At 45.5% G+C, this 27,094-nt stretch overlaps 1 protein-coding gene across 1 annotated transcript in view; it reads left to right on the top strand.

The window, feature by feature from the left end:
* POU2F3 (POU class 2 homeobox 3) overlaps positions 1-26,901 on the top strand; it is a 42,287-nt gene extending 15,386 nt beyond the window's left edge. The window contains exons 4-14 of the mRNA XM_075723312.1: positions 1,286-1,320; positions 15,004-15,108; positions 16,694-16,796; positions 20,066-20,148; positions 20,309-20,491; positions 20,875-21,016; positions 21,911-22,047; positions 23,337-23,498; positions 25,105-25,171; positions 25,757-25,889; positions 26,862-26,901. Of these exons, the coding sequence (XP_075579427.1) occupies positions 1,286-1,320; positions 15,004-15,108; positions 16,694-16,796; positions 20,066-20,148; positions 20,309-20,491; positions 20,875-21,016; positions 21,911-22,047; positions 23,337-23,498; positions 25,105-25,171; positions 25,757-25,889; positions 26,862-26,901 (1,190 nt within the window). The remainder of the gene's footprint in view (positions 1-1,285; positions 1,321-15,003; positions 15,109-16,693; positions 16,797-20,065; positions 20,149-20,308; positions 20,492-20,874; positions 21,017-21,910; positions 22,048-23,336; positions 23,499-25,104; positions 25,172-25,756; positions 25,890-26,861) is intronic.
* Positions 26,902-27,094: the final 193 nt, after the last annotated feature.

The raw sequence follows: 27,094 nt of genomic DNA, 5'->3' as shown, positions 1-27,094 counted from the left end.
ACAGTCAATGCTGCTAACATGTTGCAGATTAAATCTCCAGAGTGTTTCTAGATAGCGGAGAACAGGGTGCCATGAAATTATTATCGTTGACTCTCAAATATTTTGCCATCTATGAATAATTGTACCAAGCACGCTCCCCGTGAGGATCTCAAAGAACCATGCTGATTCACCTGGGAATATTGCATGTACGGTGCAAGCTGAGAAGTGTGCTACATTAGGGTAGAGGCTTGTTCGGTTGAAGAAAGCAAGTCAATGGGAGAGTTGGATTTGCAGTCCTGCCTGCACAGCCTCTCTTAACCGCTTTCCAACTTTTTGCAGGAGAGACATGAACTACCGAAAAACATGATGTGTTGAAGCTTGATCAGATCACAGGGCACAGGCTAGGCTTTATGGGGAACGTTATACTGGAAAAAACAGGAGGAGGAGGTGGCCCTGGGGGCTTGTGCCGATGGGATGTGAACAATTTAAGACTATTTATCACAAACTCAGTTGGACTGGAAGAGAATGACTTAGGGGATGGATTGCAAGGGGTTTCTTGGGGTTGCCTTTGCAACTAAAGAGGCTTCGTGGAATCCCTTAAAGCATTCATATCTGTGGAGCGTACAACCTTTCCTCTGTGATGTTCTTGATGAATTTGGCAGGTGTGATGGGGGGGGGGGGATGTTTATCATCAAAGGGGAATGAGTGAGGGCCTGTGTGGTACCTTCAGGCTGAAACCTGTCTGATTTTTTTTTCCCCCTGTGCCTGCCAATCTCTTTTGGAATCAAGGAGACGCCTCTTGAGCACAACCCCACGGCACCCTCTGTTCCTTTAGATATCCCATAATTACTCAGTGCCACATGGGTTCCTGAAGATCCCTGGTTAACAGCCTTGGCCACCTGTTTGCTAGCCTCTCCCACAGTTAGTTCTTACTTTACATACAGTGCCTTAGCCCTGGATTTCCCTGGAGATTTGTAACATCCTCCAGCTCACCTCTGCTGGAATCTCCCTTGCAGTCAGTGAGCTTTCCCCCACCCTTGCTGTTTGGCCAGGTAGCTCCCAGACAGAAGCACTTCTGTCTTTCCTCAGCAAAGGCTGATACCACCAAATGTTGCAAAAGCTGCCTTCGTGCTGCCATTGCTGCAGTTGCGTTGAGCCCGCCTTCCTCCTCCTCTCTTTGCTCTTACAGTAAACTGAGCTGGGCTAGCAGTGTGACTTTGGTTATGTGTGTTCTAAGTTTTGGAAAGTTTACATCAATGCTGACTGTCATTAATACTGAGATATTTTTCCGTTTGTTTCATTGTAGGAAGTGAACAGAATGGGCTGGACTTTAACAGGCAGGTAAGATGCTCCCTGGGTTGCCAGGTATTCTCCTGCTTTCTTGAATTACTGTTTTTTAATTGCTCATCTTGCTGAGTCCCAGGTACCTACTGCTAAGAGATAAAAACTGTTAGGTCAGAAGGCTACCATTAAACAGACCACATAAGTTCTTCCCCATTCTCCTTGTGGGATAGAATGACAGATTAAACTTCTGGTTTCCAGGCCTTCCTATTTCATAGAAGTTTAGTTAATTACAGAGTTTCTTTAAATCACCATTTGCTTGAGGCTTTTTCTGGCTTTTTAATTTTTTTCCGTTGTCATTTAGAAACAAAAGGGACCTTATTTACACTGGCAAATGTGCAAATCCCGCCCCAAAGCCCCATGCATTTCTACTGCTTGTGACACTGGCACTGAAAGCACTGTGGTATGCAAGTCTAAAAGCACGGGGCTGACTCACAGGAATATCAGCAAGGACTGAAGATGAGGTGGTTTGAGGTCTTGGAGTGTGTAGGTCAAGACCAGGCCTGCCTACAACTGCAGATTCCTCTTTGCAAGACAGTGGTGAAAGGGACAGCAGATAAAAGCAAGTGCTTCTTGCAGGGCAAGCACGCCTTAATTGCGAATGAACATGTGAGGGACCGTTGTGTTTGCTGTTATCCTCCTGCTTCATGCAGCTAAAAGCAACCCCTGTCTCACTGAGTGCCTGGAGATTTTCATATGTGGCTCTAAGAAATCCCTGAATCTCACATCAGAATTGCAAGGGCAGGAAGATTACAGCCCTCTGGAGAGTACAGATCTTGACTCTGTGCAGACACGTGAGAAAATGCTCTCTGAGTCCAGAGCTAAGGACTCCCGTGGCCATCAGTGGAGCTGGACTCAGACCTTGTAAAGAAAAAGAGGAGGTCTAGAGAGCTAACCCACTGATCTGCTGCAGGACTCCAGGGTTGACCAGGGAGCTGGAGCGAGGAAAGCAAAAGGGGCTGTAACTCCACGGGCAGTCACTAGCATTTGAAGCAGATGTTGGCACTCTTAACAGTACAGCAACCTCCCTCCTTCCAACTGTGCATTCCCTGAGCTCAAGGGTTGTGATCCTCTGCAAAGGCTTCCTCCTAGCAGCAGGTGGGCAGCTGAAGCTTCCTGATGTGACTTTTCTGTCCTTCAAGCTTGCCTTGGTGGCTCTTGTCTGACAGATGTCAGCGAGCTGCTGTTTGTTTGTTTGGTTTGGCTGCTCTGGTTTTGGGTGGGTCGTAACTTCCTATCAAAGGTGTCTTAACATGTTCAGCCATCTTCCAGGTTTTTGGAATACCCAGCTGAAAACAAAAAGTCTTGTGTCTCCAGCTCTGTGGATTGCAGAGCCCAAAGCACAGGCTTTCTACATGCCAAGAGAAGAATCCAATCTGCTTATAACTAGTGATAAAAGAAAATTCCCTCAAGATAGAAATAAGCTATGAAAGTACAAGATCGTTACATGTTGCAAACTTTTCCTATGGCAACACCACAAAGATGTTAGAACTGGAAGCTGGGCTGAGGTTAATCAAGGAAACGTTATTGACTGTGGTGAAGCAGTGCTGATTTACAGCCACTGCTGATTTGACCCATTATCTTTAAGGTCCTAGTCCGCTGCATGCCACTGAATGAGCAGATGCTGGTAAAGTTGTAGGGGCCGACAGGCTCGCAGTCAGTAGGATTTGGGCCAGAGTCGTCTTCATAGAAACATTCCCCTCCCAAAAAGAGATTGTGGTTTTATGACAGTCTTTTGTAGCATTCGCTTCCCACTTTTGTTTTTCTCCTTCCACCAAAGGGGTACCGCAAAATCCCTTTCATTTGTGCCAGCACATGTTTGTGTAACTGAGTAGCAAACCTGACTGGGGACTTAAAAAGTTTAAAAGGTTTAAAAAGCAAAAGCCTGTGAACAAGATAATGTTAATGTTGGTTTGGTTTTTTTTTAATCTGGTGTGATTCCCCAGAACGTAGGTAGTGTCTGCAGAAGGGGGTTTGCAGTGGTGTCAGGGATGAGGTTGTGGGCAGTCCATGTGAGTGGACATCAGCGCCTGCAAACTGCTCTTTGTCTCCCTCTCTTGGCCCTCTCAAGGCCTGGTGTAGACCTGAGCCATTATTGTTATTGTTGTTATTTTAAATGAGCGTGAGCCCAAATGCACATGGGTTATACATTCACATTTCGGGTTGACCTCAGCTATTGGTGAATTCATCTTCAATTCAGCAAATAGATTTCAAATGACGAGAAAAAGGAAGAAGGGAGATATGGAAATATCAAAGTGTTTTAATGTAAAATCAGGTGCTGAGCTCTTTCATTAGGGGTGGAGGTTGGTGGGTTTTTTAATTTTGGTTTGGGGTTTGAGGTTGGTTTTGGGTGGCTTTTTTTTTTTTTTTTTTTTTTTTGTTACCTTGCAATTCAAGTTTTCAAACTGAAGCCAGAGAAGTATGGTTTGAAACCCAACTCCAAACTGAATGCAAGAGCTACTGAGCTCTCTTTGACTTTATTTGGAGTGCTGGGCGCTAATCACTTTGAAGATCATAAATCTCACATCATTTAAGCCTCTCCCCCAGTCTTTGTAGATGGCCTACATTTCAGGTCTGTTTCCCTCCCATGTTATGCTCCAGGCGGGAAGAGAAGGGTGGAGTGACCTGGTTAGACCCCTTACTTGCCTACCGATTCCCTGCTGTGGCTGCTCTCACCCTGAAAATGGGGAGGAGGGAAACTCTTGTGGAGTTTGAGGTTTTCTTGCAGTTTGTGGGTCAGCCCTGCGCTTTATGAGAAAGCTGCCTTCTGATCCCTCAACCTATTTGGCAAACATTTCTTCCCCCCTCCCCTCTTCAAACTCTCCTCCCACCTGGATGCAACAGTAATTTGTATGTGAATGAGAGGGGAAAGGGTGTGTATGGAAAAAGAAGCACCTTCTGCCTTGCCTATCTGGTTTGGCTTTTTATTTAGTGAGTCTAATGCTGGTTGTTTCCTGTTTATATCAAGGCAAATGCACAGAGATGGTAATAAACTTTCACCTTCAGTGCTGGCAACCTGGATAAGGACATCTGCTTCTTGATGGTTTGGGATCGTGTCCAGAGCGTGTCAGGGACAGAACTGAGTAACTCTGCAAATGTGGCTTCAGAGTCTTGCCACGAAAGGGCATTGAGTTGGACCAGCAAAAGATCTGACTGAAAGTGTGGAAATCGGAGCTTTTCCTCACTGTAATGTGGTGATCCTCACCGGGTGATGTTGCTGCGGTCTTACCAGGTCTTGTTTGGTTTATTTCCCCGCTGGTATACACAGCGCTCAGCCTTTAAGGAAATAGTGCCTTGTTTGTTTTTGTAGATGGCTCTGAAGAGAGCTGTTCTAGAGAGCCAGGTAATTCACGCTGTGTCTGGAGTTAATCCCTGAGATAATATTGCCTTCTGGAATACACACACAGAGCCAGGGCTGAAGGTCTGGGGAGACAACAGGGCTTGTGTGCATGGTGTGAGTGTTGTAGTTGCTGTGCGCTGATATGCAGCTGGAGGAGGAAAATACACAGATGCTGAATCACTGATTTCTTTTCCATCAGGAAAGTGATGTGTAGGACCGTGTCATCTGTTGGTCCTTCCAACAATGCAGTCTCTGAGTGCCAGGGAGGAACGAAGGCTCCGATCTCCTCTCCTTCCAGAGGAGGGAATGAGAGGTCCTCTCCAAACCCTTTCATGGTCTCAAGCACTGAGCTGCCGCTCCAGTGCTGGGAGAGAATATGTCTCTCTTGAAATGAAGCAGAAAGGTTATGTGTTACCAGTGCAGGAAAGGCTTAGCAGGATCTACGTGTGCTCTGTATCCAAATACGTCATGCAGTTTCATTCCAGCAAAAGGCTAACCCTTGTAGACAGGCTGTCATTTGTGCAATGATAATGACAGGTTTGATATTTGTATCAATGAAAAGGTGATCCTGCCATCAGACTTTACAATATTTAAGACAGACAAGCAGGCACTAGTGTGCTCGAGCAGCCCAGGGCTCAACCCAGCTTGAATTTTCCTGTTGGTTCTTTACTTCTCTTACTTTATTTTCTTTGGTTTACACCAATCAGGGGATATAATAAGGATATGTATCTCTTTCCAACAAGCTTCCTAGAAATAGGATCTTGGGATGGATTTACCTGGGAAAAGGATGTAGCTTGGAGATGTATTGCTGGGGCAGGAGAGATCTTCAGAGTACAAAGGGAAGCATCCAGAACAAAATAAGGAAATAAGATATGCAGTTGAAGTGGCCTTGTATTTCATATGCACATTAGCTCAACACTTACATTTGCACATCGGGTCATCCACATTGCCATTGTGACTGTTGCACATGACTGTAAGGGGCATATTTCAAAATCCCTTTCCTCCAGTGGTCAGTCAGCATTAAATAATGGAGCTGCTTAAGATTCCCAGTCAGTAGGACCTGAGTAGACTTTTTTGGCCAATTGAGTGTGTCTGCTAGTATATCACAAAAGAGCAGTGAGGGACTGGGTCTGTTGAAAAATTCCTCTCTTCGAAAACCAAGTGAAGGATCCTGTGTGTTACTGCCCTGTTCTCTGCAAGAGGTGCCAAAGAGGTTCCCCTCTCTCAGGACCTCGTTATCTAACTCATCTCCCTGCCGTGTTCATATCTGACAGAATCATTGTCCAAGGGAATTTTAATTTTTGAAGTTTATGTGGGGTTTTCAACAGTTGTTTTGAGGTAATAGAGTGAGTTGTCTCAGGTCTTCACAACTGATGTCCTGTAAACACATGATACGAGAAGTTAAAGTGGTCAAACTGCATCTGAGATCTAAAATGACTAGTGGCTCTTTTTCAGTGCCATGAATAACACTCTGACCTTGTTTGGTACTTTCCACCCACACGTCTGAAGGTACTTTGCTAATGAATTTAGCATCCCAGTGCCTCTGGAAGGTAGGGAGGTGTTTAACCCTGTCTTACAGATGAGGCAGACACAGACTGACTACCTGGCTTTTCCCAAAGATGCTGAGCACCGTGATTGCAGTTGAAATCAGTGGATGCTTTATAGGACAGTTGCCTGTGGACATTGAGGTGTATTGTAATCCAGGGACCTGCTCCCTGGCAGAGCTGGGATACGGACTCTGATTCTCTGATTCATAGTCTTGTGCTCAACCACAGACAAGTTCTTCCTCCCCTCCATCCTTTTGAAGGTGGAAAGAAGGGCCTAACTTGCTAGGTAGTTTGTTATTAATATCTGGGATGCAAAACTCCCTGCAGATTTAATTTTGCTCAATCAAGGCTTCCCTCCCCCCAGGGATCTCTCTCCTAGTTTTTCATTCCACTTTGTGTTCCCACCTCCCCCTAATCTCATGTGTTCCCTATATGTCATTTCTGTTCCTGCTTGGCTTTTCCCTGTGGGTAGTTCAGGTTTCAGTCTGCCCTCCAGATTTCCATCCCAGTCCTGTTTTGCCCTCCTCTCAAGGGCTTCACATCCTGCTTCCTTCTCCCCTCTGGGGATTAATTCAGATTTCACTCTCCTTCTCCACATTGCCCCAGGGTATCAGCCTAAGTCTTGCATCTGCTTTTCATCTCTTGAGCTTTCACTAACTGGAAATCAGCCTGGCTGTCCGTATCTGCCTTGACTGACACTGGATCTAAGCTGAACACTACCTTGGCCTTTCCCTTTTGAAGTTTCCTTGCTCTGTCCTAAGGATAGACTGATTGCATAAATTTGTATGTGTGCTGTTCCTTAATTGAAATGCAGACCTTTGAGAAAGCATCAGAGAAAGCCCTGGCTTGAGGGAAAGTCCTCTGTTTCTATATATGGCCCTGTTTTGCTTAGGACAGATATGTAGAGGAACCCCTTCTTCAAGCTAGTTTTGTTCTGGCGCCTTGTAGAGGCCCTCAGATGAGATTGCTGGGAATGAACTCTGAAACAGGCCAGTGAGTCTCTGGGGAAGATTATGAGGGAAAGGGAGATGGAAGTAGGAGGAAGGATTTGGCCTTTTAAAATTTTTTCTCAAGTGGTGGACTGAAACCACTGAATTAGTTTTATGTTAGTCAATAACAGTTGACAACAACCCAGCATCACTTCAGAGTTGGCTGGATTGTATCTGTTCCTTAAGATCCAGCTGTAGTCCGTTCACAAACTCTTGCTTTCCTGCTCCAGGCTTCTGAAGAGTAGCCTGTATTTATAAAGTATTTCCTACGCTTGTTGCCTTGGTCCACTGGCAATATATCTTCTACAGCTGTTTCAAAGCTGTCTTAGAGATGAGGGAGAGACAGATAGGTCTTCTCTTCATGCAAATTCTCCGCTCCAGCTGGGTTCCTATCATCCTCTGGGAAATATTTTCTAGGCTCGCAGAGGACAAGCCCTAGTTTCATGGACCTGTCTAAAGGGACATAACAATTGTTTCCACAATAGAAACTAAGCTCAAGGCATGGTTGTCACTGTCAAACCACTATTTAGGTTGCCCGGCACCTTTTTAAGCGGTGAGTTGCACGAACTACTGTGCATGGATATGACTCTTCTGCCTACTAGAGAATGGCTCACTGGTAATAAGGAAAGGACTCTGAATTCTTGAAGGCCTTTCATCTGGTGAGCTCCAAGAATTCAATCAAAAGCCTGCACCACCCAGCAAGGGTGGGGCCCTACACCCATTTTGCAGAAGGGCAAGTCATAGCATAAAAAAGGTGAAGGTGATGGGGTTTCAAGCGAGGCCTCTAATTTTGGAAGCCTGACATCAGAGTGCACTTTCTCTCTTCCCAGAGGTGCTGATCTGCTGGCACTCCATGTGAAATCAGTGGGCTGAACCGGGGCTGCTCAGCCCCTCAGGAGTCAGGTGTTGGGCTTATGCTAGCAGGAAACCCTCTTGCTCTGCTTCCCCAACACATAGAAGTTACCCAGAGCCACTGAGCTGGGAGCAGAGAACTGGCTCTGAGCTCCCTCTCCCCCTCAGTCACTAGACTTCATCCCCTCCACCTGAAATGAAAAACTATTTGATACTCTCCAGTGAAGTTGTTCTTTCTCACTCTCCCTTTCTTTTTTAATTATATTACTTGTGCGTATTTAATGCAATCCCTCTAGCTGCTCTTCTTGTGTCCCAGTTCCCTGGGGCGCGGCAACTGGTGCCAAAACTACTGTGAACCAATCAGAGAAACCTGCAGAGCTGGGATGGAGCCAGGCCCAGTCACGGGAGCCGTCTGATCCCAAGTTAATTCCTTTCAAATGCGGCATGTGGTGGAAAGTGCTTTGCTACTGAGGGTTACCTGTGCCACGACTTGCTAGGTGGACACTGCTCGGCCCTCCTCATGGGTGACTGATCCGGGGACATCGGTGCTGTACAGCAGAGGGACAGTGCCAGGTATTTAGATGGTTTGTGACTGGTTAGCAGCCAGAGGGCACAGAGAATACAGAACAGTCACAGTCTGCTCCCCCTAGACAAGACGTCCATGGAAAGGGGAAATTTTTCATACAGAGAATCTGGAGAACAGCTAAGGGTCTAGTTCTGGCCCCAGAAAAGCCCAATAAGGCAACTTTGCTGCTGACTTCAACAGGAACATGATTAGGCTCCAGGGAACCTGTGTGAGCATGCAAGAGAGCATGGGAGAAGTTGTGAAGGCTGGTGTGTATGAAATCGGATTGATAAGGAAAGGGGCAGGGATGCAGCCCAGGGTGGGAGCAGAGAAGATAAGCACAAAGGTGTAGGCTGAGGTGGAGTCCTGGAGAGCTTTGGAAGTTGGGCAAGTGAAGTTGAGAGAGATGCAGGGAGCAGTGCTGCAGTGTATGAGAAGGTTGGGGCAGAAGAGCAGGACCTCTGGGCTGAGGATGGCTAGGGAGGAACGGGCAGGGAGAATCCTGGAATGGAGACATGAGAGAAATCACAGCCTTAATGGTGGCAAAATTGTTTTCCGTGTTTTGTTTGGAGGTTCTCGCCATTCTGACCAAGAAAATGGCATCTTCCCCTCCCCTTTTTTTAAATACCTCCAATTTGGCATGTCCACAGGCCTTGGCAGAGAAGGTACGACATGCCTGAGTACCAACAGTAAGACCCAAGATGCTGTAAACTGTTGCTTTTCAGTATCTTTTTGCCAGTTCTGTGCTCCCTGAAAGCAGATCACCATACAAAAGCACTAGCTAGCTTCTGTGCTCCTGAGGCTCTTGCAGAGGCCACAGTCTCTAATGTGGAGAGCAGCCCTTCGTCAGGACGCGCCTACCCGAGCAGGCACCGATATGAGCGTGGCCATCCAGGGCAGGTGCTCTTCCCACCTCTGGTTTTGATTCTCCACTCCCTTGCCCAGAGCCTGCTTTTGAAGCCTGCTGTGCTACACGTGATCATTTTGAGGTTTATCATTCAGCACAGAGGAGAGGGGTGACTTCTTTCTTTTTTTTCTGTTCTCTGTTTTAAAGCAAAACTGCTAGGGAAATGCTGCATCAGAAAGCCCGTGAATGCAAAACTGAGCGTGGTTCTGTTTGTTTTCTTTTGTGAAGCATGTAGCTCGGTTCTTAAAGTTTTGATTTCCCACCCCCACTTTCACTACAGCTAAGGCATAACTATTAACATCCAGAGCTGAAGCTCAGAGGATAAAGCATATCAGATCAGGCCTCAATTAATAAACTCAAAGGCCTCATATAGCTGTGATGCAGGTGTGTTGAGGTTAGGGATTACATTTTAATTTTTCAGTGTGCTGTCATCACTGAGTTTTAGGATATAGTCTGTTAGGCATTCAGCGTGGGATTAACTCCCCTTTTGTCACGCTGACAGCTTCTGAAAAATCCCTCCCTTCAGTGTGAAAGGATATCAAATGTTATAGGGCGAATATCGTTGCATTGACATAAGGGTTTTCTGCTTTCTTCCTGGGTGTCTGTTAAGCCTTGCCGTACGTGCAGGATAGTACATGTGGAAATAGTAATTGCAAGCCCATTATTATTATTGCTATAATTTATTATTAGTGTGTTTTTTATTTTATGGTGCCCACGTGCGCAGGTAATTCACAGCGTACACTTACGCCATTGGAAGGTGGGAAGGCTTAGTTAACTGCAGTAGCCTTGGATCCAGTTTTGATAACTGTGTCTACCATAAAACTTCCTCCCTTGACTTCAGGCAAATCACTTTGGGGCAGCTTCAGACACCCCTGTTGTATTGAATAGCGCTTTGGGAGTGATTCAGCCCTGGAAGAACCGTGCTGTTCGTTTTCAGTGAGGGGCAATTGGTTCAGACCCTCTAAAGTCTGTGTGCACCTGACCCTTTTCTAGCCAGTGCAATAGCCTTACCACTCTGCAGTGGGGCGAGGGATATGAGTAAGTCAGACGCTTAAACAGTTATGAGTTGCTGACTGCGAGATAAGCCAGATATGAAGGCAGATAAATATCTGTTTCAAAGAGGTTACCGTCTAAATAGAAAGTACACAACAAATATGATTGTCTTCTATCTTACAATAACGACCGCAGTTCCTGCCTACTAACTGGTACTGGAGAAGGCTGACACGGCTTTAATGGCCTTGCTCTCGCAGGGGTATGAGGATGTCTTATCTAGATTTGGGGAAAGCATCCGAGGCTCTGGGTGCTGAATCAGTCGGTGGGTCCCACCTTTGCAAAGGGGATGATGGAGCGGTGCTTACGTTACATCAGAAGCGCTCATCAAAAGGAGGTGTCTTGGGGCTGCGTTCGGGCTGCCTGCTTTGGCCTGTAATAGATGAGGAAGACCAATGCCAATTACCAGCGAGCAGTGACGCTAAGCTGGGCTTAGGCGAGGAAGGCTGCAGCCAGAGTCCTGCCCGACCAATGGCATCTGACCGTCAGTCCATTGAATCAAGCGTGGGTCAGTCGGTCTGTCGGAAGGGTATGGCCTTCCACGCAGAGAAATGAGAGCTGCTAAGGTGAATCTTTCCAACTTCCTCATGTAAGGCTGGCTTTTTACAGCTTTGCAATATGTCTGCAGGATGTTTTCATGAGCCGAATGTTTGCCAAAAGTTCACAGATCAGTTACAAAACAGATGTACTTTTTTTTTTTCCTCCCCTGCTTCCTACTGGTAAGGAAGAGTTTGTGCAGTAATTGCAGGCAGGTTGGGAGATGTTTTCTTCATAATTCTCCTTCTTATGAAATGTTTATGAAACACCTTCCACAAATCGGTTACGCAAGCAAGCTGAAGAGCTTTGATCATTTTCCATCGCCCTCAATATGTTTCTTAGTTTGTTTTGCTTTTTGTTTTTGTTTTTAGGCCAGAGATAGGTAAGAAACAATCCATCCTTGGCCAGGCCCAGCAGATGTGCCAGCCAACTAAGGAAAGGACTCTCTTTCCATCCAGTCACCCTTCCTGTGTTTTTCACTCTGATTGCTTGGGGGCAGCTGACCCTATTTTAAGGCTGTGAAAACATCCACTTGAGATTTGCAAGGGTGATTCCTTTCCTATCCCGGAGAAGCCCTAGGTAGCTCTACATGCCGTACGGGTGCCGCCACCTGCCGTTACCTGCTCGGGAGGAGCTCAGAGCGGCTCCCAGCCCTGCCTGGAGACTCCCCTCCAGCCCAGGGGGAAGAAGGTGCCCGTAGATTCGCAGCTGGCAGCCCAGGCTCTGCACCCCTCCCTAACTGTCAGCGAGCAGAATGTGTTTGCAGTGCATTACTTGGTCCCGCTGTTTTACGAGTTTGTTTTTCCTTAGATGGTGTTACATCCCCCAATCAAATTCAACGGGAAGAAACTTAGGTTTGCTCCCAATGACTTCTTGTTCCCCATTCCCCATCTGGCCTGACTGTCGTGTAAAACCAAGGTCCTGAGGAACCACAGTGGGATCTGGTCCTGGTTTTAAGTAAATCACTGTCGCTCACTTGCGATGTTTCAGCAGGGTTCTCATCAAATACCTACATGAGGTGATTCTGTGATAATTTCATCATTTTTTGGTTCCTTAATGAAAACTTTTCTCATATTTGTAGAAAACGCCTGCAAATACAAGTCAGATGCACTGGGAAAGGAGAAGGCAACTCCTCCCCTTGTTTTATTAATTTGAAATTTACATTATTTTAAGGGAGTCTCATGATATTGAGTGGCCTCGCCCACAATGTGTGTGGTTTTTTGGGGTTTTGGGTTTTGGTTTTTTTAATGTACAGTTGGCAATACTGCCGGTTTAGCCAGGGAAAAAATGAAGGTGCAGGATTTGCATAAACCATCCCAAAAGTTTTGGATATACCCCGAACTCTCACTAATGAACAATTAGCCAGCTGCAGGCCTGTTGGGGAGAGGAAGAGGAGGGAGAGGTAAATTTAAGTCTAAACCCAATGAAAATAGGTGCAGGGGAGAAGGATTTGTCAAGAACACCCAGGTTCCCGCCCACTGCGCAGGAGGGAGCCAGAGAATTCCAGGGACGGGGGAAGGAGCAGTGGGAGATGTTGTTGTTTTTAAATCGGGAACCAGTCCTTTGCCAAACCCACCTCCCGTTCTCATATTGTGCGATGCCGGGATGCAGCTACACACCCCTTTCACCCTGGAATGCTTCCAAATCATTCCGCTTGGCAGCTGTAAAAATTGATTTCAGTTTGGAAATGGCTTGTGCTTCTTCAACACTCCACTCCTATTGGGATCATAACTTAGGCGGGATCAAGTGCCTTGTTCTCTAAGACGCGGATAACTTTTCTTTTTGGGACTGTTCAGACTTGAATGACTGCGTTGTGTGAGGCAGACACACATGAATTGCAAGCAGGGGGACTTTATTTATTTTTTTAATTTATTTTTGCTTTTTGGCTCGGATGACTTTTTTTAATGCGCCCTCAGAAAGAAAAACGTGCGTGAAACCATTTGCCTGCAGTGGCTGGATGGCTCAGGGGTAACGGTGTATTCTTCTGAGCCTTTTGTCTAACATTTAGTAACTTAGACACTATCCGCATTGATAGTGATCAAGAAGATCTTTCCATCTGATTTTTTTCGCCAGGCTAAGAGGGATGATCATGCCAACCTGAAAGGTAGGAAAGAACTGGAATTCATAGCATGTATAACTCTTGTTGCAAGGAGCTAGTACTATTGCAAAACTAGTTTCGGCAGTGTCCAGAGCTATAGCTGTAATGAAAGGAGATGTTGTAATTCTGTTCCCTCTGCATAGCACCTTCCAAAATGCAGAGGTTAATGTTACAGGGCCAGCTCCCTGCACTGCAGCTGGGAGCCTCTTGTGATCGCATTTTCTCCTTTGCTTCTGTGGAGATTTGTGTATTTGTTTGCTTTAGTCAAAGTGAAATAAAGCCTTCCTCAACCAAAAATATTTGCTTGGGCCATTGTTTTTAAAAGCTGAATTTCTTGTCCCCCTCTGCTGGTAGGAGGTTGTATGACCTAAAGTCCACATCAGCACTGCAAAACCCCGGCAAACGCGACCCCACTTGTCTTCTGGGGGATGTTGGGCTGAGTTGTAATTTCATGGGAGATAGTGAGGTTCAGCCCTAGTAGTAAAAGTGAATCTGCAATGCTGAGCCCGTGGATGAGGTTTCCAAGACCTGTCCTTTCTGGTGTCCTCCTGGTTTTTCCAGTTTGTGAAAACCAGAGCCTCCTCTTGCACTGGAAGGGGTTAGATGAGGAATGGGACTGATGATGTGAGCCTTGTTCCAGGCATTCTCACTCTTAGAAAAAACTTGAGCCTAGGTTTGGAAATTGTTTGCTTCGATCTTTTCTTAGAGCAAATGTGTTGTAAGAGCTCTGTATGATTTTTCTGTCTCCTGTGCGTGGCATCTGCGCATAGACGCTCCTCAGATTTCAGGAATTAACCTAAAAACTTCTAAAATCTCCCAAACCAGGTTCCCCTCTCTCCTGTCCCAGTCAGCCTTACCAAAGGGTTTCATCTCGTACAAAGTGATGTAACAGGGCTTTTTCTCTTTTTTTTAATGTAGTAGCAATGTTAGAAATTAGCATGGAGACTATGGAATAAACCAGATGCAAGTATTCAGTTCTGGTCCCTGGGTAAATTCTTCTCTTAAGAATGTGGACTTGGAAATCATGACTTTTTTTGTAGATGGGAATCTTTCTTGAACATTAAAATAGGTCAAAATGACCACTGGACAAAGGGCTGACACCTCTGAAGTTTTCCAGGTCTTTTTCCACAGCGTGTTCTAGCTAAGGAAGTAGATTTTTCCTTGCCAGACCAGTACAATTTCTTGTTGTTTTCTGGTAGAAGCTGAGCAAATATGTTTGGTGCCTGGGGTGCTGCATTTTCAAGTCTGGAAGATTTCACTGCTTTTTGAGGTCTTTTACTTCATGACCTTTCTTTTCCCATCCCCTTGTACCATTCTTTGCTACCTGCAGAACAAAATGAGAAGCTGTCTATAGCCAACCCTGCCATCAGGTTGTGAGCCGTGATCTATAAAGGAGAATTGCTTCGTGTCTTCCTTATAACTCCACAGAACGCCTCAGTGTTTTGTCCGAGGAAAGCACTCACATGCTTTAAACCTTGCAAAGTCACTGGAACTTGGTTACTTCCTAAAATGTTTTAATTAATGCATTTTAATTGAGCAAACTGCAAGCCTCCCCTTGGCTTGGCAGAGCAGGAAAACTATGTCCATGCTAGAAACCGGAGAGCAGAAGTGGGGAACGACCATGCCTTTCTGCAAAGACAGGGATGGAAGCAGTGAGTCCTGACTTCTAACTTTGCTCTGACTTCTAACTGAGACCCTTCCCGACCCCTTCCAGCCTCTCAGACTCCTAGCTGCCCCAGACCTCCTGCATCCCCTTGTCTCTGCTCCCTAATGCCACGATTACTTTGCTCTTTTTCAGATTAAAACCGAAGACCTCAGTGACTCCTTGCAATCTACAATCCCCCCTAGGTCAGGTCACCTTGTGCAGGGATCATCAATGATGCCTGGAAGCCAAATCGCGGGGGTAAGTGACTTTGCTGCTTCAGGAATCCAGAAGTCTGAAATGGCACTGATTAGAGAACCTCTGGAGAAGAGGCTGGTTTTTTGACACTTGCCAAATTATGTATGCCTTTTTTGACCATGGCAAAAGGAGACTTGGGAGTATGATGGACACAAAATTGGAAAAGTGAGTATGTGTTGGCAAAATTCAGCTTCCTCCTCAGCCTCTTTCTTTTCTGCAGAAAGTTTTACATGGGTTCAAAGGTAGACTGGACACATACTTGGAAGAGATATCCTTTGAGGGTTTACTAAGCAGGCAAACCACATGATGCTCAGGAAATCCCTTGAATTGAAAATAATTGGAGACTGAGACAACACCAAGGGGAAGTATTACATATGCTTGCCCTGGTCTTCCTCTTTCATGAGCGTCTGGTTAATGCCATTGTTGGAGATAGGATTCTAGGCTAGATTAACTCTTGATCTTAACCAGTATAGCCATCCTTGAATATGTTGCCTCAAATTGATTTACACCAGAGAAGAAATTAATTCCTTGAGGGGATTTTTTTTTTTTGCCTAAGGTATAAAAAATTGGAGTTTAGCACTTAACTCTTGTTAAATTTGAGTGGGATTTAGATGCCAGAAGGCCACACAGCTGCTCAGTAATCTCTTCCCTCATTCTTTTGTGAGGTATTCAGATCCCTTACACAATTCAGGGACTGTTCAATTTCCCCAAAGCTTCAAAACAGTTCTTGAGAAGCTCAAAGAGCTCATCTTATTGAGTAATGGGTTCCTTTAAAAATGTACCTCTAAAGAGAGTTGGTCTTATTGGGGCTTTTTTTTTTTTTTTTTTTTTTTGGTGTCTATCCCAAGCAAATGGAAACTCTTATCCCATAATACCGACAAAGGACCTGGGACTGGGACACCTGTAATGTGAAAGAGCGCTAGGATGTAATCCTCATATCTCAGTACTATTGCCGGCTCTGCTGGATGCATGGTGGGGAATTCCTGGCAGCTACGTAGCAAAGAACAGGAAACATTTTTGGATCTGGTCACTGTGTCCATTGCAATGCGTTTGCTGTTGGTGCAGAGAATCAGGTGCTGTTGGGCGTTGCTTCTTTCCCATGTTGGCACACGGCTGGCTGGGAAATCAGCCTTCTGTGGAAAGCAGGCTCTCGGTGTTCGTGAGGTGGGACAGTCAGCTGCACTTTCCTGTGTAATTTTAGGAAGTTCACTCTCTGAAAATACACTATCTGGAAGAAACTGAAATCCAAGAGGTTTCACTGTTGCTTCTAACAACCAGGTTTTGATTGCCAGTGCCTCAAAAATGTCATTTTTCAGGAACTGACTTTTTCAGATAGAAGTGGACAATTCTGCATGTGTGTGCGCAGAATTCTTCTTATACAGCTGGAAACTTCAGATCCTGGAGTACCTCTGTATCTGTAGCTCTCCAGTGCATGAATTACACAAATGCGGTGTGTTGGCAGTTAAGTGGAAAGCGTGAATGGGGTCAAGGACAGTATAAAAGAGCAGGGAAGCTTTATAGGAGAGGTGATGCTGTGTGAAAAGCAGACATCTCTGAGTTTTGTTGTTCCCTTTGCTTTTTCCCATAGGACATGAGCTCTCTTCACACCCTGCAGCAACTTGTATTGCTTCCTGGTCATATGCAGTCAGTTCCCCAGTTTCTTCTGTCTCAGTCTCAGGCCGGGCAACAAGGTAAGAGCAATAAAAGCTGAAAGGGTCATTGTTATAAGCAGATACATATCTAGGGAAAAGCCTCCTTCCTCATGGCTATTGCTTCTAATCTGGTCTGTTACGTTTTCCCAGCATGATGGTGCCTGTTGCCCTGCTGTGTTACCAGATGCATTTTCCCCTACTCTTCCCGTGCTTGCTCCCACCCCTGGGATGATCCCAGCAGCTGCTCCGGGAAAGGTCCAGTTCAGGAGGTGCTCCTGGCATCTGTGGCTTGTGTGCGCCAAGAGTGCCACCTTGGGGCCAGACTTTGCAGACCTGGTAGGGATCCCACCCCTGAAATTCAGGGCAGCATCTGGTTGGCTTTCAGCAAAACAGCAAGGAGCCTGCTCCTTGGGGAGCAGTTGTAGCCTGCCTGGGCTTCCAGCCTCACTGGGTTAGCACTCTTAATTTCTTCCAGAAAACTGATGAGAGGTTGAGCTGATCTCTCGAGGTACCTTTAGAGGGAGAGTAAATCCAGGGAAGGAGTTGAGCTGCTCTGGTGGAAGGACGATGCTGGCACTAGAACAAACAGATCTAACCTAGCCAGGAGCAATCCGGGGATGAGAGCTGAGAGGTTTGGAGTTGCTAGTGGTTGTTCCCAAAACTCGCTCCAAGCCATGGGGCAGGAGAGGACAGGAGGTCTAACTAGTGAAACAGAGTGTAATCAGCTTGGTGAAAGGGATGAAAGGACTGAGGACTGAACCCAGTGCTTGAGAAAGACCCTGTGTTGCTGTTTTTACCACTGACATTTTTTATGGCATTGCTCCAACAACGGGGATACAGGCATGCCATTGATGAAGTCTTATGCTGCTTGTGGATAGACAAACATAGGCTTTGATCCATAACCTGACAGATGCAAAGGGACTGGGGTCCTTTGCTCGCATTCGTGATTTATTCCAGCACAGAGGTCCTTCCTTATGAATGAAAATTCAGAACTAAAACCTTAAAATCTCTGCAGCTTGAATGCAATGGTACATATGCTCCTAAAGAAAGCTATTATATTGCAGGCAAGTGGGAAACCTGCTTCTCATAGACAGTATATAAGTTCTTCTCTCTGCCAAATGATGCTGAGCGATGTATAAAGGAACTACTTTATGTGTATTTAACAATAATCTAGAATTTAGTTTGTTTGAAATGGCAGGATCAGGATAATCTATTGCTTACCATCTGCTTTTATTAATGTATAATAGGAAACACATTATACTGGAAAACAGAACTTGCTTCCTTTTATAGAGTTAGAGTTTCTTCTGTTAAGTGACTTCCCTTGGCAGCTATAACCTCTCCAACAGATGGCCACTTGTTTGGCCATGACCCCTTTTGGTTCCAGACTTGATAAAGACTGGATATTCTGGCCAATAGCCGGCTTTTTGTACAAGAACACTTCCATTTGAATAGATGATTGCCAAGTTTTAATGGTCCTTTGCTGTGTGCTTGCACAGCCACTGGGGAGTGAAAGTGAAGGCACGGATTGGTTTTGTGGAATTAGTTGTTAGGTACAGGTACAGGTGGAGCATTCTTCATACCAAAGACATGCGCGAAATATTCCTGAAGTCCCTCGGGCCATCATGGGAACACCCTCAATGTTTCCTGGGTTCTGACTGATGGGTACCTCAGTTCATGGATTTCATGGCCAAAAGGAGGTGACTGTGGGCTTAACCTTTCCAAGAGGACATGCATTTTGGTTTGGATTTAGTGTTTTAAAGCTGGTTTTAAGCCAGATAAATTCCCAGGTCAGATTCATTATGCCCCAACGTGATTCATTGTGCAGCTCTTCAAACAGCTAATGCTGGCACACTTGAATAAGGGGGCGAGCGCTCTGTGCTGTAAAGGTGGAAACAAGCAGCCAGGTAGATGCTGGGAATACTGTCAGCCAAAATATTGCTGCTGAAGTCTTCATCTTATGAAAACACAGCCTCTGTCTCATCAGCTGTCAAACCGGTGATTCCTGAATCCAGTCCATAATTTTCATTTGAGCTAGGGCTTAGCTTTTGCAAAGGTGTTCAATCATGATTTTAAAGACTCCAAATGACAGAGCATCCGCCATGTCCCTAGGCAAGCCATTCCGGTGATTAATTACCTTCACTGTTAAAAATGTGCACCTCATTACCAGCCTGCATTTGAAATTCAAAGTTGTTCCAGCATTAGAGAAGGCTTATTGAAACACCAATCTAAATAAATAAATGGGATCCTGCACATTCAGATCTAAATTAAAAAAGGAAAGATGGAAAGAGAGAGGGGGGGAGTGATTGATTCTGGAGATGATCTTTTTTCCTTTTTTTTTTTTTTTTTTTTTAGCAGAAGTCCATAAATTTCTATAGTTTTCCCTATAATTGTCAGTTACAATCAATAGAATATATTGACTGTTTCAGGAAAGGTTATAAATCCTCACTAAATTCCATAGGCTTCACCCACAACAGACTTGAAGAACCTAACTAAATTTCTAGGGAACTACATTGCCTCGGTCGCTACTTAATCCTTTAGGATGTTCCCTGTAAGAGATATAGGCTTGTACTTGGCAGTTTGTCAACTAAACAATTACACAGTCTCCATAAATACTAGTTTTTGTTAGTTTTATAGATTTCTCTTCTTTTTTCCTTTCATCATTTTGTGTCAGTTTATATATTCCAAAAGAAATTCAATTTATTTGAAATACAGTAGGGTAGAAAAGAAAGGGTCAGATGTCTTCAAAATGACACTTCCAAATGGAATGTATAGTAGAAAGCAGAGTGGGTAGGCTCATGAGATTAACTGTAGGATCGGGATTTTTTTAACAAGATCAAGTGGCTGAAAGTTGGAGTGAGAAAAGCTTCTACTGGAAATAAGATGGACATTTTTTTGACAGCTGCAATGATTAAGCATGGGGAGAGATCACCACTAAGGATGTAGCAAATTCTCTGCTGCTTGGCATCCAAAATCAAAGTTAGATGTCTATGTAAAATGTCTATGCCCTAGTTCAGCCTTAGGTTAACAAGCTACACGTAGGGATCAGTGGGTGAGATATTTTACCTGTATCATTATTGTAATAATCCCTTTCAGGCTAAAAAGCCATGAAAAGAACCTTTCCTTTCTCATAATCCAACCTAAAGCCATCCACATTTGTAATGGCTGAAATTCTCATATTTTGAACAAGAGCTAGCTGACATTTTCCATTCAGAGCTTCATGAGTCTTTCCTGTGCAGAGTGATGTTCAGCTGCCTTGGTGCTGATGAAGGAGCTGGTCTGATCAGATGCATCTCTTTTTCTCTTCTCAGCTTTGCAGCCAAACATCCTCTCCTTCCCTCAGCAACAGGGCAGCCTTCTCCTCTCCCAACCGGGACCCAGTCTGGCATCACAGGTAACTTTGCTCAAAATTGCCTCAACGTTCAGTCCAACATACAGTCCCACCCTGAGAAACACCCATCTACAAAAAATGCTCCTTCATTAAGGACAAATGGCAGAGAAAATTGTGTGCTTTTCTGTTGTGATGCTATGCATCTTTTTTGCTGTTTTAACAGGCTGTGGGCCGTTCTGGACTCCCTGGCTCATCGGTTGAACCCCACCTGGACGTACCCCAGCATTTGCAAGTGGCAAAGCACCTAACTCCATCAGGAGCATCTGAGGAACCCAGTGACCTGGAGGAGCTAGAAAAGTTTGCTAAGACTTTCAAACAAAGGCGAATCAAATTGGGGTTCACACAGGTGAGCAGCCCCGTCAATGGGAAGGTTGGTGTCACTTGTCATGTGGACATGTTGGGCTAGGGGAGTTTGTGGCAGAGGTGTGGATGGAGGAAGGCCTGGGTTAGATACCGTTTGGCTTTCTTTGGAGCATCTCCTTCCAAACACATGAAGAGACAAACTCTGCCTAATACTTCATTACCATGACTTCATTATCTGCACCTTTGTCAATACACAAAGGCTCAGGGGTGTGGAACAGACTCCGGTGGGAAGTCACTTTCTCTGGAAGCCAGGTCATGGAAACTAGGCTGCACCTATTCTGGAAGCAGCCTGAGAGGTGCTCTGACAGCAGGAAGCTGTGAGGGTTTTTTCTGAGCTCATGTTGTGATTTGGATCTTCCCTGGCAGGGTGATGTTGGACTTGCCATGGGGAAGCTCTATGGCAATGATTTCAGCCAGACCACCATTTCCCGCTTCGAGGCTCTCAACCTGAGCTTTAAGAATATGTGCAAGCTCAAACCCCTGCTGGAGAAGTGGCTGAGTGACGCAGGTAGGTGACATTGCGTGCAGAAATGCCACCAGTCTTGGCCAGCACATGAGAGGATCCATCCAGGAACCTCCAGTAAAAGCCAGGAAAATCGGAGCTGGAGCTAAGACCTCTCAGATCCGTGGCTGGGCTGGTAACAGACTGCTTTTCTCTGCGGATCACACAGTGGGATGCGCAGCAGCCTAGGTATCAAACCACATCTGTCCTTTCACTCTGGCAATACGGGATTCACATTGCAACTGGTGTCTGGGGCAGTCCCTTCCTGCATCACCTCTTGCTCTATTGCATGGTCTGGGGCAAATTGCTGGGCTAGTCTGTTCAGTCCCTCCCCATGTAAACTGGAAAGAGTAGGAAATGACTCCTCCTAAAGTGCTCAGAGATCATCCCGTGAGCAGTAATTAGAAAAGGAAGAGATCACTGCAAGGGGAATCCCCGGTAGCAGCAGTATCGGGCTGGTGTCCTCTGCTGGCTGCAAACCACTGCAGGAGCGGCGTTAGTCCCGCGTGCTGCTTCACCCAGCCCTTCAGGAGTTGCATGTTTGACCAATTTATGTCAGGAGGTGTCTCAGCTACGTGAGGCCTGATCCCAGTGGTGTAAGTCAACATCTTTAACTGTGTGAAATTAAATAATTGGAAAATGCATGGTGCCCATCAGAGGAGGCTGGAAATCAAGAGTGTGTTGACTGAATTTTAGCATCGTATTTCTTTCCTGATTTGGACAAGATCACTGATGGATTTGGGACTGTTGGAGCAATTTTAATCATCATCATCAGAAGGATCCACAATGTAGGAACGTTTTACTTATTTTAGGAGGTGCCATAGTTCCCAGAAAGGATCTAGGAATGAAAAGAACTCATTATCTTCTTGAATATCTCTCTTCTCCTCCCTCTTTCCACAGAATCTGCACCTTTGGATTCGTCCATGAGCACTCCCAATTCCTACCCCTCAGTGAATGAGATGTTTGGACGGAAAAGAAAGAAGCGAACCAGCATTGAGACCAACATTCGCTCCACGCTGGAGAAAAGATTTCAAGATGTGAGGGGAAAAATCTTCCAATGTGTTGTGAACTCTCTCTGAGTTCGGCATTTGCTAGGTTATAGTAACACTGAATCCGCAAAAAAAGAGTTCTCTTTGTTTGTTTGTTTGTTTTGATAGTAGGTTTGAAAATGCTTGAAGGGGTTAACAGGAAAAGTGTCAAAACCAAAGAAATAGGACCCAATGATTTCCTTGGTAAATGTTGTTTTAAAGGAATTGCAATTTCATCACCACACCTCCCATTATCTTCCACTAAGCAGTGCCCTAGCCAGAGCTGATCTGCACCCACCTCTTCTCTTTGCGAGCTGCGGGCATGTGTCACGGGAACTGTGTGGCCACGGTGCAGCACAGAAATGGATGCCCCCTTAAGCAGGGGCTTCTGAGACCACAGAAATAGTCGCTCCAGATATTGCTGCCGAATCATTTCAGAAGTGGAGCCTTTTGATTTTTAAGCACCAAGATTTTCAAGAAAAATCACTACAGAGAGCGAACAGAGCTTTAAATCAGTAGGACTAACTTGTCAATTGAAAATTTTTCATCAAAACTGTTTTTGACCAGCTCTCATTTTTTCTTGGTTTCTCCCTCATATCTGATCATATAAAAATTTCCTCCTGCGACTGTTAATGAGAAAAAAAGACAATCATTGTCAGATCATTATGGGCACCTCCTTTTTAGCTAGTGTGAGGCATTCTTTGTAATGGGAAAACTGTCTTGGCATCTCTGTGCTAGGTGTTTTTGACTCTCAAGTCTCCAACTCAGATCAAAACCCATAGAGCTAAATGCTGTCAAGTGCACCGAAAAATAAGTGACTCAGAAGAAAGGTTAGGCCCTATTATTTCCCTTTATAAATGAGGGATGGCGGAAGAAAGAGAAGCAATGGCTCTTCTGAGATGGCGCAGGTAGGCGTACAAACAGCACTCACAGCTTGTGTGTCCTGTGTAGCGATAAGAAGACCACCAGTCATTAGCTTCCCCCCAAGCAATGATTTAGGGTGCTGTTAAGATCAAAGAGCGTGGTGCTTCATGCAATAACAGGGCCAGGTACTGTGACTCATCCCCCACTGATTCCATGAGACTTGATGTTGAATCAGAGGCACTTTCGGGTTCACAGAACATAATCTCTCACCCAAATATTTACCTTTTGTCTTAGAAGCAAATTTTCTCCCCTCCCCAGTTTACAGCCAACACCAGTACCCTCGTCCTCTGCCTTTCCAGCAGCAGAATCATCCTTGATGCTGTAAGTTACAGCTCTTTTGAGGCTTTCTTTAACCTCCTGCCCTTTCTCAGCAGAACCCCAAGCCCAGTTCAGAGGAGATATCCTTGATAGCAGAGCAGCTCTCCATGGAAAAAGAGGTGGTTCGGGTCTGGTTCTGCAACCGGCGCCAGAAGGAAAAACGGATCAGCTGCCCGATGCCATCCCCCATCAAATCACCTATCTACAATTCCAGACTGGTGAGAGACTTTGGATTAAGGAGTTCTACATGCCATCCCAGACGAGAAGGGAAAAGGCTGGGGGGTCGCAGCAGGGTTTGCTGGAAAAGGAAACAAGCCAGGACACTTCCTTGTGCACACAAGTCCCTGAGTTGCTGGCAAGCCCGCTCCACAGTCCAGTGCGGGATTACACCTGCAGGAGTGTGCAGAGAGGCAGCTGGGGTAGTCATGGATTGGGCATATACTCAACACCCCAACTTGAATGGAATCTCGTGCCTGCACTTACAGAACATTTATTTTCATTGTATTAATGGAAACAATAGAAATACAAGTTTCCTAGAAGGTACAGGTCAGTTTAATTGTAGGATAATTTATCCAAATAGGGGTGCTATCTCAAAACTTTTCACCCTGAGATTAGTAAATAAAAGCTTTCCAAAGTTAATACAGAAGGAATCAGCATTCCATGGAACAAGAATTACAGCCACTCATGTAAATTTAGTTGTTAACCCTGAAACCTAATGGTAACCATTTACATATCAGTTTGTTGTTTTACATCTGTGCAGAAATGCAGAATGCAATGCAGTAGTGCTAACTGTCCTTCTCTCATGTTGCACATTCACATTTTGGCAAGTATATTTTTATTCCCAGGAAGGATGAGGAAAAGAGAAACTGTTGTGAGAAGTTGGTGAAAGCATGTCCTTGTAATCTACTGTCAGTGGCTACTGTGGATAACAAGCTACTATTGCATTTCTGCTAGTTAATAATTGCTTAGTTGCTTCCACGTATAAAAGTGGCAGGAACCTCCCTATGGCATTATTAGTGCTGGAGCACACATGAGTGGGAGGGAGAGTACACATTCACAAGCAGTATTTTATCTTGAAATCTTCTGGGTTTTGGAATTATCCATCAGAAGGCAGGAAAACATCACAAGAAGTTTGGTCACTTGTTGCACAACACATTTGGTCTACAGTCACAAACACAAAATGCTGCTTGCAAGCCATGAATTTTTAAAGCCGTAGCTTTGGTGAATAGTTTTCTTCTGAATGCATTGTACAAAGTATGCCTTTGCTCATCAGTCATTCTGACCAGCATGTCGCCTGTAGTTAAAGTATCATGGTTGAACAACAAATGCCCCAGGCTTGCTTTGATTGCAGCCACCAAATGACTAATTGTCACCTGAGAATTCTCACCCATCAGTAACTCCCTAAAGGAAAAGGGATTATTTGTGCCCAAGACCAGAGCAAGCTGGGAAGTTTCAGACTAGGAGCATCCAGTCTGAAACATCCAAAGGGCAGTGGCTCCTATCAACTGGATCTTGGGACATCCAGAAAGTTTGGCTTGTGTTTGATAATTTCAGGCTTCTCCATAACTGATCCATAAATTTAGACCTGTGTAGAGAGTGTCACGCACATGTAATACTCATTCTGGTTTCTCTCCATGGCCCTGGTTATGGGAATGGTGCTTCTACCCTACAGTAGGAACAGAAATATCTGTGGGAGCCTCAGATGTAGATAAGAAGCCTGCCTGGGAGCCAGCACACTCTAAAGGGAATGTGAAAGGAGTGGCACTTTGTGATCTGTACCCTCATAGTGCCAACTGCTTACTGTTTGCTTCTGTTTCTCTCTAGGTCTCTACCTCAGGGTCCTTGGGGCCCCTCTCTGTCAATCCAGTGCATAGCACTATGCCTGGGACTGGTAAGCCTGGAGAAACCTGCCTCGCCATTCCTTCCCTCCTTCCTCTGCCCTTGCTCTCTGACTACTTGGTTTCTGGGTTGCACTCGCAGGCCACTTAATAAGACCCTTGGGTTTGGCCAGGGAAAGTATCCCCCCCCCGTAACTAGTGTACATAAGAACAGCAGAGTCTTTCTCTTGGCTGGAACAAAAACATGGAAATCTTCCTGGGCATGATAACACTCCCAGGATAATCCTAGGCAAATTTTCCTGGGGTGTTGAGGTTTGGGAGCCAGGCACACCTAGAAGCCAAACAAGAGGAGTGCTTGGGGGGGTAGGTTACTGCATTTCTTTGGCAGAATGTTGTCAGAACTCCTTTGAGAAGCGTGATTCACAGTAATAGAAACCAAGCGCTATGGAGAGAGCAGTTCTGGAGAGCCCCCCACCTTCTCTGTGGCTGGGGCACAGATTCTGCCTTGCTGCTGCAGGGCAGAGAGTGAATCAGATGAAAACAGGGTGGGTACAAGATATGGTGGAAGTGTTTGGGCTTGGGCTGTCCTTGGCAGGAAAAGGAGATCCCAGCCTTATTCTGCTTTCTCTGCTACACAGTAACATCATCGTGTTCCCCAGGGAACTCCAGCAGGCCCTCGTCCCCTGGCAGTGCACTCCATGCCAGCAGCCCCGGCACAGCCCAGAGCAACTCCAAAGCTGCAATGAACTCATCCGGTTTCAACTCTTCAGGGTAAGGCAGCGGGGGGCCCACAGCTTGCTCCTTGGCAAGGGCGTCAGAGGGCTTGGGACAAAAGCGACAGAACCTTAGAGAAGAATGTGCAAGCCCTTAGACTCCAGCAACATGGAGCTACGTGGTGGCACGTTCTTACATGAAGCTTCACATCTAACCTGAAGCTTCTTGGGATATGGTGGTTTTTTTCTGCTTGAAGGCAAATAGTAAACCAATTTTTGCCTGAAAAACTGTGCTGCTTAAAAAAAAGGGCGGGGGTGGGTGGGGGGTGGAAACTAAAAACAACCAACCAAAAACCGGAATAGAAACACTGGCCATAAGGACTGTCCTAAACTAATTCCTTGTGTGAAGAGAGCAGAGGAAGGCTTATTTTGCTGTTTCTGCTTGGATAACCCCCTCCACAGCCAGTTTTCTCTCCTGCAGTGCCACCCAGAGAGCTCTGCTGCAGGTAACTATCCCACAGTGGCAGATGAAACAAGAACAAAGATTTTCCTCTGCCTTGCCTTTAAATGCTACACAAGCATTAAGCCACACATATGGGCTCAGAGCCCTTCTGGTTATTTCACTGAACATGCCTCTGCCACAGTCTGTGCTGCTCAGGCCTTTCTGCACTTGTAGTTTCTGCTGCATCACATCGCGGATGCTGTGTTAGTAGGAAGGCAGCGGAGAGCAGAGGGCGTTACCCATAGCTGCTGGGCTTTCTGAGTCATGGATCATCCTGTGCCGTGAATCAGACCTCCTCTTACATGGAGGAAGTCCAACAGCCAGGTAGTATGTGAAATCACGAGCGCAATGGAAGACGTTGCTTGGAAAGACAGGAGGTTTGCTATGAGCTTCCTATAGGAGCAAAGGATCATTTGCTGGCTGCCAAGTCAAAGTAAGGTTACAAAGGGAATAACAACGCTTTTTATTTCAAGGGGAAACTGTTAACAACATGGCAACTGTAGCTCTTATTCCCTGTGTTGCAAACAGATCTTGGTACCGATGGAATCAACCTACCTACCTCCACTGAGATGACTCCTCCATCATGTGTAAAAGGAGCTCTGACTTCTAGCTATGGACCAACTTCTCTAGGAACAATGCTTGGGGCAACATCTGGTGTTCCAGTGCCTTCAAAATGCTGCCAAATGAAGGTCTTGCTTAAGGGAACCCATAGCAGCAGAACTCTCCAGGGACTCAAACTGCAGCTGACCTTCCCCAAGGAT

Source organism: Pelecanus crispus, chromosome 19 (assembly GCF_030463565.1).
Source record: "Pelecanus crispus isolate bPelCri1 chromosome 19, bPelCri1.pri, whole genome shotgun sequence".
Lineage (NCBI taxonomy): Eukaryota > Metazoa > Chordata > Aves > Pelecaniformes > Pelecanidae > Pelecanus > Pelecanus crispus.
Note: the sequence above shows the minus strand (reverse complement) of the source record. Positions and strands in the feature narration are given on the sequence as shown.